Source organism: Notolepis coatsorum, assembly GCF_963971535.1.
Source record: "Notolepis coatsorum genome assembly, chromosome: 10".
Classification (NCBI taxonomy): domain Eukaryota; kingdom Metazoa; phylum Chordata; class Actinopteri; order Aulopiformes; family Paralepididae; genus Notolepis; species Notolepis coatsorum.
Genome location: NC_140174.1, coordinates 76,618,406 through 76,636,783, shown reverse-complemented (window position 1 = coordinate 76,636,783; position 18,378 = coordinate 76,618,406). Strand labels below are relative to the sequence as shown.

At 41.5% G+C, this 18,378-nt stretch overlaps 1 protein-coding gene across 11 annotated transcripts in view; it reads left to right on the top strand.

Moving 5' to 3' along the window:
* LOC311235751 (microtubule-associated protein tau-like) overlaps positions 1 to 18,378 on the top strand; it is an 82,456-nt gene that overhangs the window by 46,416 nt on the left and 17,662 nt on the right. For 4 of the 11 annotated variants that reach the window (XM_084323227.1, XM_084323224.1, XM_084323221.1 and 1 more), the window contains 11 exons: positions 505 to 528; positions 1,586 to 2,506; positions 3,003 to 3,040; positions 3,190 to 3,336; positions 4,465 to 4,525; positions 9,262 to 9,512; positions 12,401 to 12,493; positions 12,787 to 12,879; positions 13,673 to 13,765; positions 15,544 to 15,625; positions 16,623 to 16,729. In XM_084323227.1, coding sequence (XP_084179353.1) covers positions 505 to 528; positions 1,586 to 2,506; positions 3,003 to 3,040; positions 3,190 to 3,336; positions 4,465 to 4,525; positions 9,262 to 9,512; positions 12,401 to 12,493; positions 12,787 to 12,879; positions 13,673 to 13,765; positions 15,544 to 15,625; positions 16,623 to 16,729 — 1,910 coding nt within the window. The remainder of the gene's footprint in view (positions 1 to 504; positions 529 to 1,585; positions 2,507 to 3,002; positions 3,041 to 3,189; positions 3,337 to 4,464; positions 4,526 to 9,261; positions 9,513 to 12,400; positions 12,494 to 12,786; positions 12,880 to 13,672; positions 13,766 to 15,543; positions 15,626 to 16,622; positions 16,730 to 18,378) is intronic. The other 7 variants (XM_084323230.1, XM_084323229.1, XM_084323222.1 and 4 more) reach the window with 5 other exon arrangements.

Genomic DNA, 18,378 nt, shown 5'->3' with positions numbered 1-18,378 from the left:
GAAGCGTGTCAGAAACCTGGTGCATTCACCACTGCAACACAGTCACCACGGGTCAAGAGGCAAATACAGGAATACACGCAAACGCATGCAAATACTGCTAGGTGACTGAACCCCCCCCCCCACACTATAATCTGTTTAACAGAAGAAGAGCTCCCAGATATGGGGAATGCCAGGATAATGGAAAACACAGCTGACTTCCCATGTGGAATACCAGGTACCAGGTACCATGTGGTGCTGGAACATGTGGAGCTGTGGAAACCTCTGATCTACACATTCACCTAGATGATGATTTGGCTTTGGAGTGTTTTTGTGTGATGCTTTGATCTAACAGTGCTTTGCAGTGGCTTTGTGTATTAACCAAAGGACATGCTTTGGGGCCTTTTGTATTTATTTTTTGCTGCAGTATGATTATGTTAAGCAGTGGAGAACGACGTTCATGTTTTATAGTCTAACTGACTCTCCTGTCTCATCCTTCCCCCCGCCCGCCCCGCCGTGTTTGAACAGCGACTGGAGGAGCGACTCCAACAGGTACAGTGTTTGATCTCCCTGTTGACTTATGCCACATGTTGGAAAAGGAACCCTAGTTAATCTCAGGCGCACAACAATCACACCAGTTTGATTAGAAGTTTGAGAACTTAACATTTAATGGCTACTGGCCATTGCAAGCTATAGCGTGTTAGAATTTTACAATAGAATTTTGAGGGGGGGGGGGGGCAACTCTCACCTGAACTCTCCTGGTGATAGGAGCCAAAAACGATATAACCCAGAATAAGGGGAGGGGCTTGTATTTGTAGTCTGTTTTGTGAAATATGTGTCAGAATTAGCTTCAGTTACAATGTTATTGTTCTCTAGTTACATTTCGCTCCACTACTTATTTTAAAGAAAAAAGTCGACATTGAGTTTTAGTTTCTCATTTCCTTGCTTGAGATAAAATGTTGATGCAAATGTGGTTGCATAATTTTTTTTGAATGTTTGATGACCTGTATTCTGATGTATTTTTATCATGAAAGATGCATTATATGTAGCATTTTTTGTTTGTTTTTTCTTTATTATTATTATTATTATTATTATTATTATTTTATTATTATTATTATTATTATTATTATTATTATTATTATTATTATTATTATTATTATTATTATTATTATTATTATTATTATTATTATTATTATTATTATTATTATTATTATTATTGTTTTCTTTACAATGAAAATGCATAATGACATCACACTGCATTCACGGCCATTGATATTCATCAGGGCCATATTCCCTGTGGTGCATTATGTCCATCTCATTTTAGTTGGATGAAACTCTGAAATACATAAAACATTCATTCCTCACTTCCCATTTCATGGCCTTGCATCTTCAAATGTTTTTTATCCATTCCTTTTTTCTATATATATATTTTTCCTTTAATGAAAGACAACAATTGTTAAGAACCTTTAGTATATGTTTTCTTATTTCCCTCGTGGACATCAAGTGCACTGTTTTGTTCACTTCTTCACTTTTTGATTTGTATACAAATGGAAAGGTGGAAGCGAGTGCTGTGAATGTCATCATTAATCTGCTTTCCAAACAAAATTAGTGAAGCCTGGTTCGGGAATCTCCAGTGAGTCAGCCCTCGCAGCTGGCGGATCAAAGCCTGCTGTAGATGGAGCTGATGGGGACGGTGACCTTGTGAGCGTGGCCAGTGCCTCCTACTCCTGGGACGTCGGAAGCGAGGCGGCTGCATGCTCAGACACGCCAGAGACGGAGGACAGCGGGAAGAGGCTGAGTGACTCTGTGTGGGCCTCTGAAGACCAGGTCGCCACCAGGGGGGGCCCAGATTGGACCAACGCTGCAGATTCCCAGAGGGCCATCAGCCTCGACGCGCCCGAGCACCTGCCTGAAGTCAGCAACGTGTCCGGCACGTCTTTAGTCCGCAGCGCGGCCTTGGAGGACCTTACGTCCATAGGACACAGGAGCAAATGGGGGGATCAGACAGAGGAGCCCATCTCTGGTGAACCTATGAAATGTGGACTGGCTGCTGATTGTGCTGAGATTCTTCATGGGGAAGATTTGAGTTCTTGCAGTTCCCGGGACTCTGGAGCCAATGGGACCCCAGAGAGACTGCATGGGATCACCCCAGAGAGACTGCATGGGATCACCCCAGAGAGACTGCATTCCTCCAACGCTCAAGGTCCCTATTCTGGCTTTGATTCCGTCCTCGGTCATCCCTCAGAAGATGCCCAGAAGGTGAAGCGCGATTCCTCTTCTCTAATACGGAGCAACGGGAGCGTTTCCTACAGGGATATAAGTTTGGCGAAGATGCCATCAGACATAGTTGCTGACCAGAACGATACTGACTCACCGCTAGAGAGGGCAAGCTACTCACAGTCTGGCATTATGAGTGACTCAGAGATGAGCAAAGGTGTTCAGTCCTCCTCCGACACAACGTCTGAATTCCAGGAAACACCCCACAGTTCTCCAGCAAGAAAGTCAATGGTGCCGGTCGCTATATTCAAAGGTCTGTTTGCCGTTATATTCACCAATTCCGAAACCAGTTCTCTTCAGTTGATTCCTTCCACTCCTTTCATTTACAAAGCAGCTATTCTGTGTTATGCAGCACTCCCTTGAAAACGTGTAATGGAAAGTGAACTTTGACCTTAAGGAGAAGCTTGTTGTCTTCCTAAACCCCACCTTGGCTTTTCTTTGATTTCATCTCTTCCATCTTGCTCACTCTGCTGGTCTTGCAGCCCCAGTATCCACTATTTTTGTTTTGTACACGCACGGAGTGCGCCGTATGTCCGCCATTGCATGCTGCGTGCTTCCTCACACCAACAGCCGTTGGTTTTTATTTGGGCTTCACTTTCCCGCACACACACAGGCACAGAGTTGAAGAAGAAAAAAAGAAACGAGAAAAGAATACGAATCGTATTTCACTCGGTTGGATACGAAAGAGAAAGGATAGCATGTAATTTTGGGGGGGGGAATAATATCTGGTCTTTCTCTCCTTCCTGTAGCTCAAGCGAAGATCGACAACGATACAGCGGAGAAGAAGGTATGTGAACGAGCACAACATTTTAAACATGCAATCAAGTAAGCTAGCTCTTCTTCTGTGTTTTCCATTTCCATCATTATGTTTTCCACTACATACCTTTGTTTCAACCATTGTTTGTTTCCGTCCATTTTTCCCCTTCATGAAAAAAGGCAAAAACTGCCACCAAAGCCACACCCACTTCATCCCTTAAAAGACCTTCCCCAGTCAACAAGGGCACCAAAACACATGCCTCCATCCGAAATGGCCACAACTCAATACCGACTCAAGTCAGCAGCGTGGGGCAAAAGCTGCCCCGAGTAAGTATTGGCCTGAGCTGCCCCAGCTCCTGCCATAGAGTAGCAGGTTCAGTCTAGGTCAGACCAGGGTAGGTTCAGTCTAGGTCCGACCAGGGTAGGTTCAGTCTAGGTCAGACCAGGGCAGGTTCAGTCTAGGTCAGACCAGGGTAGGTTCAGTCTAGGTCAGACCAGGGTAGGTTCAGTCTAGGTCAGACCAGGGTAGGTTCAGTCTAGGTCAGACCAGGGTAGGTTCAGTCTAGGTCAGAGCATGGTAGGTTCAGTCTAGGTCAGACCAGGAATGGTTCAGTCTAGGTCAGACCAGGGTAGGTTCAGTCTAGGTCAGACCAGGAATGGTTCAGTCTAGGTCAGACCAGAATAGGTTCAGTCTAGGTCAGACCAGGGTCTCTGGTTCTCCCAAAAGCAGGGTTTTTGACCATTTGAATGTACCCTACCATAGAGCCTGCAGTGTTTAATTTCATCAACTAAAGTAGTGGTTCTCAACCTTTTTTGGAGGACCCCCAAATCAATACACACATCAATCTGAGAAGATATGATTTAGTCCAGAATTCCATATCTGTGTATATATTGTAGTGACAGTAGAGAACGTGAAACCATAGGATCAGAATAGTCACTTTTATTCTTTTTAGAGTCTTGTGAATTAAATGAAACTATTCTCCATTTTTCTGGGGACCCCTTAGAACTCCCTCAAGCACAGCTGGTGGTGCACAGACCCCACACTGAGAACCACTGAACTAACCCAAGCCTTGTCCATTCACCATTCATTATCATCTTTCTTTATTATTATTATTATTATTATTATTATTATTATTATTATTATTATTATTATTATTATTATTATTATTATTATTATTATTATTATTATTATTATTATTATTATTATTATTATTATTATTATTATTATTATTATTATTATTATTATAATTTTTTTTTTTTTTACAATTGTTTGCTCATGCCTAATGAGTTACAGGTGGTATTTATTTTGTGGTGACTTGTGTCGGCTAATTATTCTACCCAGACATGTGACTACCATGCATGTGAACAACAGCAGAATAAAAGCACCTACAGCTTTCCGAGATAGGACCAGCATGTCTGTTGCAAACTGATTCTACTTTCTTCTGTCATTTACAGACTCCGGGCGGCGCCAGGCCTCAAGCCCCTGGAACTAAAATCCCTGGCAAAACCCAACCAGGTATGAAGCTGTTTAACCATCATAACCACTGCCTGTTATCCCCAGGCCATCAGGGCCCCGTTCCCCGTACCTGGATAACTGAGTTAGCCGGATAACTTTTGGTGAAGTCTGACTTAAGCCGGACTTTCCGGTTCCCCGTACCTGGATTGTCCAAATCACCATGACAACAGATCCAAAAGTTTGAGCCTGGTCGAAAGCAGGGTTTAAGTTCAAGTTAGCCGGATGAACCATCGCCACGCCCCCGCAAAGAAGTGACAGCCCGTTTCCTGAAATTATTCCCACAGTCTACGATCTGCATTATACCATTCTGAATTACGTTTTTGTGCTCCATTCTTCCAGAGGGGGCGTTTGAAATGTAAAATAGACCCAAAATGCTGATACTAAATTCACTTTGTCCTAAATAATGCACGTTATATATACCGTGGCGCTCGCTCGGTGCGATGTACACATTATGTGGTTATTTTAATTGTAACTGGGATTAAGATGTCTGATGAGATGCGCTGTTTGACGGATTTGAGAAATTGAATGAGCCGTTGACGTCACATTAATGAATGAGGATAAAGAGATAAAACTTCATTCAAAACAAAGAATATTCTAAACACGGGTCTCTCGTTCATTAATGTATAAACAATGAATTTTTCCCATCTGGCACAGTGGCGCAGCGGTAGTGCTCAATCCTGGCAACCCAGCGACCGGTGTTCGAAACCCCGTGTTTCCAATGTAATTTTTTGGAATATAATATTAATGATTATACGCCAAAGTAGCCTAGTTTTAAGTTAAAATATTATAAATCTACATGCGTTGAGGATGTCATTCTTTATATAGCTCTCAACGTGCACCAAATTGAATTATTCCTACATCGCAAAAAGAAGGGGAAGACTAGGTTTCGAACCCCGGTCGTCTGCGTGAAAGTCAAAAGAAGAACCCGTTACACCACAGTGGATATAAGTAAAAGATCGACCATACATCAATCAATGGGAAGAGAGCCGTATCGTTATCCTGTATAACAGTTTAACTAATTATTTTCGCTAGCAAGATCTCATTTGATTATTCAATCCAGCAGGCAAGTTTAAAGAAATATAATCTGATTGATTGAGGTAATGAGGGACTTAAAATTAGCCTATAGATAACGCATTTAACTTGACTGCGAGGCGATTGAGCCGTACTGCAATATCGCTGCTGTCGGGACAAAACCTCATAACTCAATTTTTTTAATTTTTTTTTATTATATAAATCAACTCGGTAGATCATCCTCCATATGTGTGTGTGGGTTTTACAAAGTTTAAACAATGGGAAAGCATTAAACCGATCATCTGTCTAAACCTCCTAACTCTATTCACCCTCAAATCTGTGTTAGTTTTTTTCATCTGCTGAAAAGTTGGGTTTTTGGAGTTATGAGGTTTTGTCCCGACAGCAGCGATATGTTAATAAAGTTTTAAATCAATTAATCAATCAATGCCGCTAGAGAATCAGGATCTCTGCTATCGATACGTGCTGGCTTTTCAACTGGAGCGGCCGCGCGCACTTATCCTGGGTCTCAAGTCTGGCTTGAGTTAACGAGACTGAATCCACCTTCGAGGAACAGGAAAATCCCGGCTTCAAACATCGGGTTAACTGAATCTGGATAATGACATCTTGATCGACTTAGTTGAACCAGGTACGAGGAACAGGGCCCAGGTTGCTCAACGAACAATAACACTATGCAACAACCATCAAATGCACACACAGCACACACATCCACACGCACACACTCACTTTAAACAAACAACCCACTGCAGCACCCACTCTACACACTTTATATTTATTGGCAAAGAATTTGCACTACAAACCATACCTCAGGACACCTTACTGTAAATTGTACCTAAATTGTACCTCATCCCATGTCTGCTTTGCACTATATAGTATATTGTATATTAGTATATTGCATAGTATATTGTATTGTTGTGAAGGATCAGATTAAACCGAATATATATATTTATTTATGGATATATATTTAATAGTATTTGTATATCGTTTGATATCCCCTGTATATTCCTTGTACATATACACTGAATATCCCTTTAGTCTACTAACAGCCCATAATAGTTTCATTCTACCATTGGACGAGAACCTGGCGCCAGCAGCCAAGCCCCTTGGTTCAAGTTCAATCGTGCCGACGAACATGTCGTTACAAGCCCGGTTCCGCGTAGGAATACATCTGGCGAAATACGAATGGTACTATTTGTTCACAGCGCATATATATATGGCGCAAGTAAAGTAGAACTTTCTTTTAGTCCATTAGTCCTTTACCCTCCAACCTAGTAACAGACGTGAAGCCTCACCCACGACGCACGTGTGGTGCAGTATGGCCTACTTGGCCTCAGAATAGGCATTGAGACATCGTGTGGATTAATAGTTGAATTGTCATAGTTTGGCACTATACCGTCGAGTGGGACGTATTTCTATTAAGTTAATAATAGTCTATTATGTATGGTGCATCGTTCGGTTAGAGTTATAGAGTGAGCAGTACCCCCATCGTTCCTGGCGTTATCTAGAGTCTTAACCAGGCTGGGCAGACCACGTGTGGTGCTTGCATCCGAGGAGCTCTGGGCCAGGACGAGTGGACCTGTACATTGGATTACTTCACCCGGACGACGGCGAGCCCTCCACGGCTTGGATTATCTACGTGCTTTGGGTGCTTTGATTATGCCATGGATAACGGCCAACACTGCTGAGTGTTGGAACTACCCCCCCGAGAGGAGTCCAGGTGAGACGGCGCTCTACCCCGAGTGAGGTCGCCTCACGTCTCTTCGTTGTGGACCGGCAGCTACCGTCTACAAGAGGGCCCAGCTGTATTCATCTGTGGACCGAGGTTCTGTGGGCACCGTGTTCAGCACTCTGAATTCTCCCAAGAAATCGTCGGCCAGATGGGATATCGCCAGCGGCTCTCCTACCCCCCCCCCCCCCTACTGACTTACAATCAGCGGGACCCCCCCTTAGTGTATCCAGCTATAATCATTTAAGTACCATCGCTATAGTTCCCTAAAGAACCAGGTTGTATACTTGCTCCCTGCGTAACCAGAGATTGGACATTCAATGTTGATTTACCTACGAATACTCATTTGCCTTACAAGTGCATTCAAATCATAAATGTCATTAAGTGAACGTTGTATATACCCTTTGCTATATAAAATATTCGATTTATACATTTGTGTGGACTTCGTTTCATCAGGGGGGAAAGTGTTCATCATATCTACATCATGTACTGTGTGGCCAGTATTTAAAGTACATAAAGCAGGTAGTGGTTTAATGATACCATACTTATCAATACAGTCAGGGAATTGTACCCCTCAGTTACAGTATGGTAACTCAGTTACTTCTATTCTGCATTGAACATTGTACATGTACATACTGAACACTTGTGTCTTCTATTTTTTACTTTTTTTTACTTGCTATACTTATTTTATTTCATACTTATCTTTTGTCTAGCACAGTCTCTGGAGCGTAACAGAAAGAAGCATTTTGTATAAAAGTATTCTGTACTTCTGTATGACAACTATTAAAGAAACTTGAAACTAATAAACTACAGATCAAGTATAACGTGTCATATTTTTTGCGATACAGCTAGCGGCAAGAAACCGCCCACTCCAAAAAATGACAAAGGTAAAAGAGAAAGTAGCAAATACACATAGGAATGGCAGAGTGCTTGTAGGAATGAGAGTAGGCTGGCATGGCCATGGCTAGCACCTCACTAAAACATCGCAACCACAGTCTGATCGGGGCCTGTCCTCACCACAGTCTGATCGGGGCCTGTCCTTACCACAGTCTGATCGGGGCCTGTCCTCACCACAGTCTGATCGGGGCATGTCCTCACCACAGTCTGATTGGGGCCTGTCCTTACCACAGTCTGATCGGGGCCTGTCCTCACCACAGTCTGATCGGGGCCTGTCCTCACCACAGTCTGATCGGGGCCTGTCCTTACCACAGTCTGATCGGGGCCTGTCCTCACCACAGTCTGATCGGGGCCTGTCCTCACCACAGTCTGATCGGGGCCTGTCCTCACCACAGTCTGATCGGGGCCTGTCCTCGATTAGCCCCTTTCGTGACTGTGATGCACCGAGTGAATCCACAGTCACTTCCTAGCCCATAGCAAACCAACCTAGGTTTACCATGAAGGACTGGTTCTGCCCGAACCGTTCGTTATACAAGTATCACAGAGAAATTTCAAAGGTACTCACAGTTGCACGAGGGTTTCGAACAGAGATACGTGATGGTTTGAAAGCTCGGCGTTGCTAATAAACATTTTAAATAATTTTTATAAACGTGTAAACATCACTGAGGCAGTGTTGCATTAAAATGGCTTCTTCTCTTATTCTGCATTTGTGACATGCCTGGTGCGCCCAGCATGCAACGCTGCCTCTGTGATGTTTACACGTTTATAAAAATTATTTTAAACCATCACGTATCTCTGTCCGAAACCCTCGTGCAACTGTGAGTACCTTTGAAATTTCTCTGTGATACTTGTATAACGAACGGTTCGGGCAGAACCAGTCCTTCATAGTAAACCTAGGTTGGTTTGCTATGGGCTAGGAAGTGACTGTGGATTCACTCGGGCTAATCCTCTATCAAACTTGGTCAGCTTTATAGTTTCTAGGCTTTGCTAATTCTTTATTTGTCTTTTATTTACTTTAGTTTTTACCTATAAATGGCTTTGAAGTGTCAAAATGTGTGACTGTTGCTTTTCTGTCCACCATAAGATGGCACCAGCGGACAGAGCAGCCCTGGTGCACCCAAGTCCCCCACGAGCCAGGCACAGGCTGCCAAGACCCTGGCCGAGGCCAATAAGGTGAAGAAGGTCGCCGTGGTACGTTCCACCCCCAAGTCCCCAGGTTCCCTGAAGAACCGCCCGCCCCTCGCTACCGCGGCCACGCCCATGCCGGACCTGAAGGGGGTCAGGTCCAAGGTTGGCTCCACCGAGAACATGAAACACCAGCCTGGTGGTGGCAGGGTAAGTCCAATTACATCATATATATATATTAAATCATGTAACACTACCTCGTACATTAGACCAGTTCTTTGGGCGGCCAAAGACAGCCATAATCTGCTGTAGGAATGATTTCAAGGTATATGATTTGACTTCCATTCATCCATTTCTCCAAATGGCAGAAAAGGCACAGCCACTGATTGCACTGATTTACATGCACATTAATTGTTCCAGATACTAGCTAATATCCTGGTGAAGGTCTGAGTTGGAATATAAGGTGTTGTCAATATGAATGTTCATATCCCTGTTAACACACAAGTAAAATACTGGTGCCATTATCATGGCGATGGAACTTTCACAACATCAGACCTCAGTGTGAGGTTCTCATGTTGTCACTATTGTATTGTGGTATCGTTGCAAATCTGGACACACCCCAGTTTCCATATTAGGGTTTATTATAGTCAGGATTTGAGATTATCCCAGCTATTGTAAACAGAAAATGGTGTTTATATGAGCTGACTCAAAGATGGCAAACTCAAGTATCCCAAACAATCTCAGAATATGTATGTGCATGTAAGCACAGTCACTGCTGCACATGGATTTCAATAGGTGGGACTGACTGCTAATGTAATGTTTACTCATTTAAAGCCCCTACATGTAAGATTTAAATCAATTTGCATACATTGGCAAACCTTACCTATTACTGTAAACGGAGAGGAGATGAATGATTATTGATGAAAAGTATGTCTTCCCCTGTGTTTAGTCCTCCTGTCATAGTGCAATGCCGTGCAGTTTCCACTTCAGTTAGCTTCTAGAAAATATGCTGGAGCCTACTTGAAAATATTTGCTACCAGTAACATTAGCTAATATTAGGTGTAATGCTTGGTAAAAATAAATAATTACAAGCTAACATTAGCTAACAGCTGAACGAAGCAGATGTGTTAAGACTAGTGGTGCCCAAAGCTTTTGACGTGGAGGGCCAAAGACAGAAGAATTTGACCCCAAATATGTAATAGGTAATTTGACAAATCTAACAAACATTTAAACATTTAAGTCTTATGATAACATGTTTGTTCCTTGTAATAATCAAGTCATTTCACTCTTGAAATATAAAGAAAATGCACAAGAATAGACTAAATCTGAAATATATTTCCCTCTGGAATCATTTGGAGAAATAATAGCATGGAGAGACATGTGGCCCGTGGGCCCTGTGTTAGACGCTTTGCATTGTGTGGTAGATTAGGAGGATAGAATTACATCAAACATGGGGGCAGACATCTTTATAGCCATTGGTCTATATTGTATTCAATGTTGGAAAAGTATGTGTAGACTAGTAGGATGTTCTTTACCTTGACCGTTTGGCGGTGAAATCTAACCACCTCCTTCAGAAGCATCAGTGGTGTTGTTGTTGTGACGCGTGCTGCCTGTCAGACGGGTCAGTGGTGTTGTTGTTGTGACGTTTAGAAATGTTATTTTTTTAAGCCTAATGTGTATTTATTGAAACTATTACAAGCTGTAATCATCAGTGACTTTTTCCTGTCCAATTTCTCCATTGACCTCCATAGTAAAATTGGACACAAACGTGTCACTGAAACTGCACCTATATGTGCACTTTCACTTGTAAGGACAAGAGGGTAATGATATTTTCAACATAACACTCAGAGGTCAACTACATGTCCCATACAACTAAAAATCCTATTAAGTCCCATTAAAATGTATTGAGGGGCAATGGTCTCTGCTTTGTTGGTGGGAGAGACTAAATAATTTCACGAATGGCTGTCATTGATTGCAAAGTATTTATAACCAAGTATTAAATATGACAACTTTATTTAAGTCTATGTTCATTCATTACTTTTGGTCCCCTAAAGCGGTGGGACTATGCATAACAAAGGCTATAGTTCCTACATGGTTCACTCAATATGGATGTAAACAAGGTTGAATTAAAGCTGAATGTCTGTACTTTAACAGCATAGTCATTGTTCCATTTCAAATCAAATGTGCTGGGATACAGAACCAAAACAACACAAAACGTTTCACCGGATTCAGGCTTACGGACTGCACTACTACATGTTTCAAAGCTACAATTCAGCATCAATCAATGGTTAAGATTGATTCTTAAATAGGCATCTTTCTTACAGTAGCTTAGGCACGCATGTATGCCCGGCCAGTGAAGTGAGAAGCCAACATTTTACATCAGAATGTGCTGTGTGTTGTAAATTTAAAAAAATGTACTGGTGTCCCTTGTTTATGTCAGAGCAGAGAGCCAAACCTGTTACCAGACAATAACTTCAGTTTGGAGTGAAATTACACATCAAATCCTTCCTTTTTTATAACCATTGTCATTTTGTAATTGAAGAACTTTTTTATTCTTTTGAAAAGTGCTGTATAAATAAAATGTATAATAATATTATTAATGAATGTTATTAATATTGTTATTATTGCTGTAAGGGGGGCCATAACTTGCCTGGCTACCCAATGAGCCTACCCTACACACATTTTGAAGCTTAGCTCAGGATGCAAAACTATTGACATCTTTCTGACAGTGACCGCTTGAAAATATGTGTAGGGTTTTTAATAATTGTGATTAATTAGTGTAAGAAATCTGTAATACATTTTGTTGTGCTGTTCTTTTTTAAAGCTAGCTTTAAGCTTATTGTTGCACCAGGGAGTTGCAAACAATGGTCCTGTCAACAGAGGGTGAGGTTAGATATGGATACTGTCATCTTACAGTGTGGTGGTACAGGCTACCAAAGGTTCCTGTCAGTCAGACCATTTCACTTTGTAAAACGTGGCTGTTCATGTTTGAATTAAAAGCGCCTTTTAAAAACAATTTCTACTTAAAATCCTCAACCAGGAGTATCTCTGCTTTTCAGATTCCAAGGCTAACTATCTCTCCCCCTACCTCTTTTCAGGTGCAAATACTTGATCGGAAGATGGACTTAACTAGTGTCCAGTCCAAGTGTGGCTCCACAGGCAATATGAAACATGTACCCGGAGGCGGCAATGTGAGTTAACTGTGATTTAAAGAAACATGTGAGTTTCTTGACAGTTATGATCATTAGGACAAACCGTATGAAAACCTTTAAATATTATGTCTCTGTCTTCTACTAGTCCTGTATTTGTCCAGTTTTTGCACCTCAAAGGATACATTATTTTAGATGCACGAAGCCAAGCATTTCACTGACTCAAACGACCTGAGAAAACTCAGTGTATATCCATCAGATTCTATTTTGGACATGGACCCAATCTGACGCCTGGCTGATCTCAAATAGTATCGCTTCCCTTTTACAACATACAGGTTCAAATCCTTGATAAGAAGTTGGACCTGTCCAATGTCCAGTCTCGTTGTGGCTCCAAAGCCAACTTGAAGTACACGCCCGGAGGAGGCAAGGTGAGGAACCCGAGAGATGGGTGAAGCTTGTTTGTGTTTGACTTTCACCTGAACATCAAACGTTACACAAGACGTTTCTCCTCTGGTCTCTCTGGATGCTGCAGCTGGCACGTGCTAAACATGTTTACAATAAAAGCAATTCATTGAGCCAGTCAGCCTCTTCAAGTTAAACAATCAGCCTCTTCGTTTAGCCTTTCTTTGTGCATCTGGGAAACTAGCTGCAATTTGTTGTCTTCTAAAAACAATTAATTTAGCACAGTGTAGGCTAACTTAGTAACATGTGTCAATAATCTCACTCATTCTCAGATTTGCCATGTCTTGTTCTTCACCTGTGCTGCTCTCAGTGGCTCCCGGGGTAACGGTCTCTTCCCTTGCCTCTGCACTTCCTCCAGGTTAAAATACTTCATCAGAAGATGGACTTTAGTAATGTCCAGTCTAAATGTGGCTCCAAAGACAATATCAAACATGAACCCAGTGGCGGCAATGTGAGTAACTCACGGGATGAACTCAACGCCTTCGAGTCTTGAGTCTCTCGAGTTCATGATCATCAGAACCAACCCTTGGTGTAAAAGCACTAGTCCTTCCCACGTCCCTCACGATAAAAACCCAAATCTCCTGGTTAGGTCTCAACTCCACCTCCCCACAACCCACCCCACGAACCTCATGCACACACACCGTTCAAGGCTACAGTCATCCTCTCCGGCAAACGGTCCTCGTTCGCAGCTCTTTGGCTGCTATCGGTTGCTATCTAGGTTAACGGTTTCCTTCCCTATTATTTATTCACTTCTTCCAGGTACAAATCCTTGAGAAGAAGTTGGACTTAAGCAATGTGCAGTCCCGCTGCGGCTCCACAGCTAATATAAAACATGTCCCGGGTGGCGGCAATGTGAGTAAGCTGAAGGGTGAACCCTCGTGGCTGGCTGCAGATCTGTAGCTCTAGCCCCCCCTCCTCCTTACCTCTACTGAATGCATCTGCAACAAAAGGAGCAAGATGTCAGTCAAACACTACTGCATGGAAACTCCCGTCTCTACTCTGTGTTCAACCCTGTCTCAGTCTGTGACCACACAACAACCCCCACTACTACAACTGTCTGTTTTAATACCTCACGCTAAAGGGAAAATCTGTACTGCTGTCAAACGGCGACCTCTAGGCATAAGAGCCCCCGCTTGGTATTGCACTTTGTTTACATTTTTTGGTTTTGGTCTGGGTTGGAGTTGCGTGGGGATAGGGGGAAGACAGTTTTGCTATTGTTGGCCACACCTCAGGCTCTGCCAAGAGAGGTCTGGAGAAGCTCACAGTGTAATAAGTTACTAAACTCCAACCCACACATTAGACCAAACCAAGAAATGTAAACAAAGTGCAATATGAAGCAGGGCTCTTTCGCCTAGAGGCCGCTGTTTTAAGATTACAGATTGCTCCTTTAACAACATGTGAAGCCTTGTCATGAAGCCTATAATGATCAACATCATGAGCATGTCATAATTCCATCATGAGTAGCGCTACACTGCTACAGTGATATACAGTAGCTTCTGACAACTCTGCCTCTTTGTAGAATGTTATGTACCAGATACCATCTTTAGCTTGCTGCTAAGCCGGCTGGCTAGCTGACCTAAATCGCTGCATGTGTCAGTGCCCTGTTTAGGTTCAAGCGTGTGACTCACAGGACATCTATTGCATTCAACCCATGGAAGCGTTATGTAATGCTCATGATCTAAAATTAAAGCTTGATGACTCACGTCTAAATCTGTAACCTGTCTTTTTTTGACTGTGATTAGTGGTGTGAGAAATATTCCTCCTTAAAATAACACGCATGTTAACATTATGTGGATGTGGACGTGTGAGTCTCAGTGATAAAGTCGGTATGTATTAAAAAGATAAATATATATATATCCAAAAAATTTAACTGTTCGATTAGGTACATATCTAACAGAAATCCTCTTGACAAAGCAAAAAAAACGATTTGTTTTTTGTTTCAATAAATCTAATAGAAAGTGTTTCGAACAGCAGTGTCTCGTCAACAAAGTGTCTCTGTTGTGCTGCTGTCCACTGAGCCGCAGCCTGTTATAGTGAACAGGGTGTGATGACCTCACTTGACAGAGAGACAGAGAGCGTTGTGTCCAGAGGCACCAGTCAGTTGTCTCGGGGAGGAGCTGGTGATGAGGTCATCGGATCCAAGCTTGAATTGTGTGACGCGTGGCCGATCAACACATCATTTAACTAAGAGCAACATGTGCAATGTATGTTACAGAAGGCTACAGTAAAATGTCATAAAGTAATATAATTTGTTCCAACACAGTATATTGCATTGAGACTTGGGTTATCCTTTCCACATGTCTCGTTTTGGAGCCAAGCTATAGCAAGCGTCATCAATGGTTGCAAGCTTCATAGCGAGCTTGATTCATGGTAGTACAAAACAATGATATATCTCATTCAGATACCTTGGAGTCCTTGCTCTATCTCTCAGCGTGTGATCAGTGTGTTCCATAGAGCTCTGTGCACCCTGGTGTCTTAACTGTGTTTTTTCACTGTAACCTGTAGAAAACTAACCGTTTCCTCCCTTGGTTGCATGCGAGGAAGAGTTCTCAGTCTCCTTCCCACCGAGCGCGAGTCGCGTTTCACTAAGAGCTTCTTTTTCCTCTCTCTCTCTTCTGTTTCCTGCTCAGGTTCAAATTGTTCACAAAAAGATTGATCTGACCAACGTTCAGTCTAAATGTGGTTCCAAGGTCAACCTGCACCACAAGCCAGGTAAAGAAAATAATATCATTAAAGAATTGTATTATTATAACACCGAATCGAATAGCATGATAGAAATTGATGAACATGTCAGGGTTTGCACAAGGTCATTGAAGTGCTTAAAGTGCTTGATTTTTTACCAAAAAAAGTCTAGGCCTGGAATTCCTTGAAAACAGCAAATTTTTTAACAAGGTGCTAAAAAGTCCTTGAAATTCAAATCAACAATTTCGCATTGAAAGTTTTGTTCGTCCATGATAAAATTGTTCTGAATCAAGAAATAATTTTTTTTTATTTAAAGTGCAACTAATTGTCGGAAATTGGTTGTAAGCCATAAATATTGGATCCGATTTTTTTTTCTATAAAACAGCATTTAAAAGTTGATTGATTGATTGAAGTGAATTGTATCCTTTTAAATGCCCTTTTATAATGAAAAATAGTGCTTAGGAAAGTACTTTAAAGTCCTTGAATTTCATTTTGCAATGTCTGTGGGAACCCTGACATGTTAATAATGTCTTGGGATGTCCCGATACCAGTACTGATACTGTGCTCATGTACTTGTACTCATACTACTCTCATACTACAGTGCCATGTTTGTTCAGGAAAACACAAAGTTGAATGTTAAGATTTTAATTATATTTATATTTATTATAAAATATATAAAAAAGAAAAGAGTATATTATTAAATTAAAATGTCAGCAACAGTGTCATGTTATATATTTAATTTGTTACAGGCAGAAAGTGAGGAACATCTGATGAAAATAAAACGTGTTTTCAAAGTCATTGTTACAACTGTAATGGTATTAATAAGTACTCATATCGGTACTCAGTATCGACAAGTACCCAAATCTAAGTACCTGTACTTGTACTCGGTCTAAAAAAGAGGGTATCTGGGAGATCCCTAATAATGTCTTAATTTATATTCAGCCTACTTTTTCAAACGTTTTTAATTACAACTATCTGATTGGTTTTACGACTTCTAGATAATTTGAATGTTGCCTCCTACAATCAGGTGGTGGAAATGTTGAAATTAAGAGTGAGAAATTGGATTTCAAAGTCCAATCCAAGATCGGCTCTCTTGACAACATCGGCCACGTGGCTGGAGGCGGAGGAAGGAGGGTAAGACATCACAACAACCCTAGAGCTTAAAGGTCAATGACACCCATTTTAAGAATTCACATACTGTATATCATTCCCAAGCCCCAGGACAGTTAAGTCAGTATTTGTGATTATTGGTATGCACCACACTCGCTCATAAAATGTTTGTGTGAGCCCTTACTCCCAAATGAGGTTAAAATCCCAGTTCAGATCTGTTAGCAATAATAGCATATACACTGAATTTGGGTGTGAGAACTCAACTTTTATTTGCATCAAATGGCATGGCTCACAAATTCATAAAACACAGACAATGAGTGCTCTCTCTCTCTCTAGAAGAGAGTATTGCATATTTACAAATACTGACTGAACTGTCCTGGGGCACAGAAATAACATATTAACTACTGTATTAGAATGGGTGACATTACTGAATTACTTGCCCATTATTAGCAATAATGTAGCCTATTTCTAAAATGTATAGGGTTCTGTACTGCATGCTCAAAGCTTTGCCTGCATAGCTGAGGAGGTTGCTTGGCCTTTTTTCTGTGAAAGTCTTGGTGACTTTGGAACTCAAAGCCTCCTGCTTTACTCACTGGGTAAGAACAGCACTATATACAGTAAAATACAATCTCTACAACACAATACCAGTACAGGGGCTCTGTAGAGGTCACTGTTTGCAGCATGGGGGATGGGGGAGGGGAGGTACAGGTAGTAGAAGACATGGTACAGGTCATATAATTATAGTACAGTGGAGAAGTAAAAATAAAAAGGCAGTGTAAACAATATAACAATATAATTAACTCTGGATTACATGAATGAAAGAGTCTACCTTTAACTACCTTTATTAGTTGACTAAAGGCTCATCAAGGTTTTAGTCAACAAAGACATTTTTCTTTTGATTAGTTGTTTTACATTTTTTTCATTTGTATTTATTTTTTCATACTTAGTTGTTTCTCACATAATTATATTTGCAAATGTGCTTTGGTAATTCAATAACCACAAGATATCAAGAGGTTATTCTACATGACTGTATTCATTATTGCAATTATACACATTTTCAATTAAATGGAGTAATCGACGAGTTGATTATGAATGTCTTCAATGGAGGACAGCAGGAGCGCAAAGCCCTCAAGACACTTTGACCTATAAGATGTTGCAAGTGGGTAGAACTCTCCCTTTGGTAGACTGGGTCACAATTCTCCCCTCTCTCAGAATTCTCACCCTCTCATACACTATTTTGCAACAGCACTGCATGTCTCCCGGCCCTTCGAGTTTACTCCTGCCCCTAGATGATTGTGATTGGTTGAGGAAAGCCAAACAGTCTCTATTCCTAAATGCTGGTCCTGCCAGACCATTCTTCTGCAGTGTTTGGTGTTAAGACGTAGTGTGGTGAAAGGTCTGGGGAGTGAGCCAGCTTCGGCCTGCTAGGTGACCAGGTGACTGGCTGCCTGGTCACCTGCTCTCATTCCCCTGCTCTCTTCCTCTTCTGTATCTGTTACTATCATGTCCTTCTCTCACCACTCACACCTTCCTGCGTCTACAAGCTTCCTGCTTTCACAAGCTGCTTCTACTGCTTCCCTCCATGGCATAATAATTACTTACCATCAATTCTATCATACATAATTATACATACATTTACATCTGTTTGATTTGATTTTCATTCATTTATTATA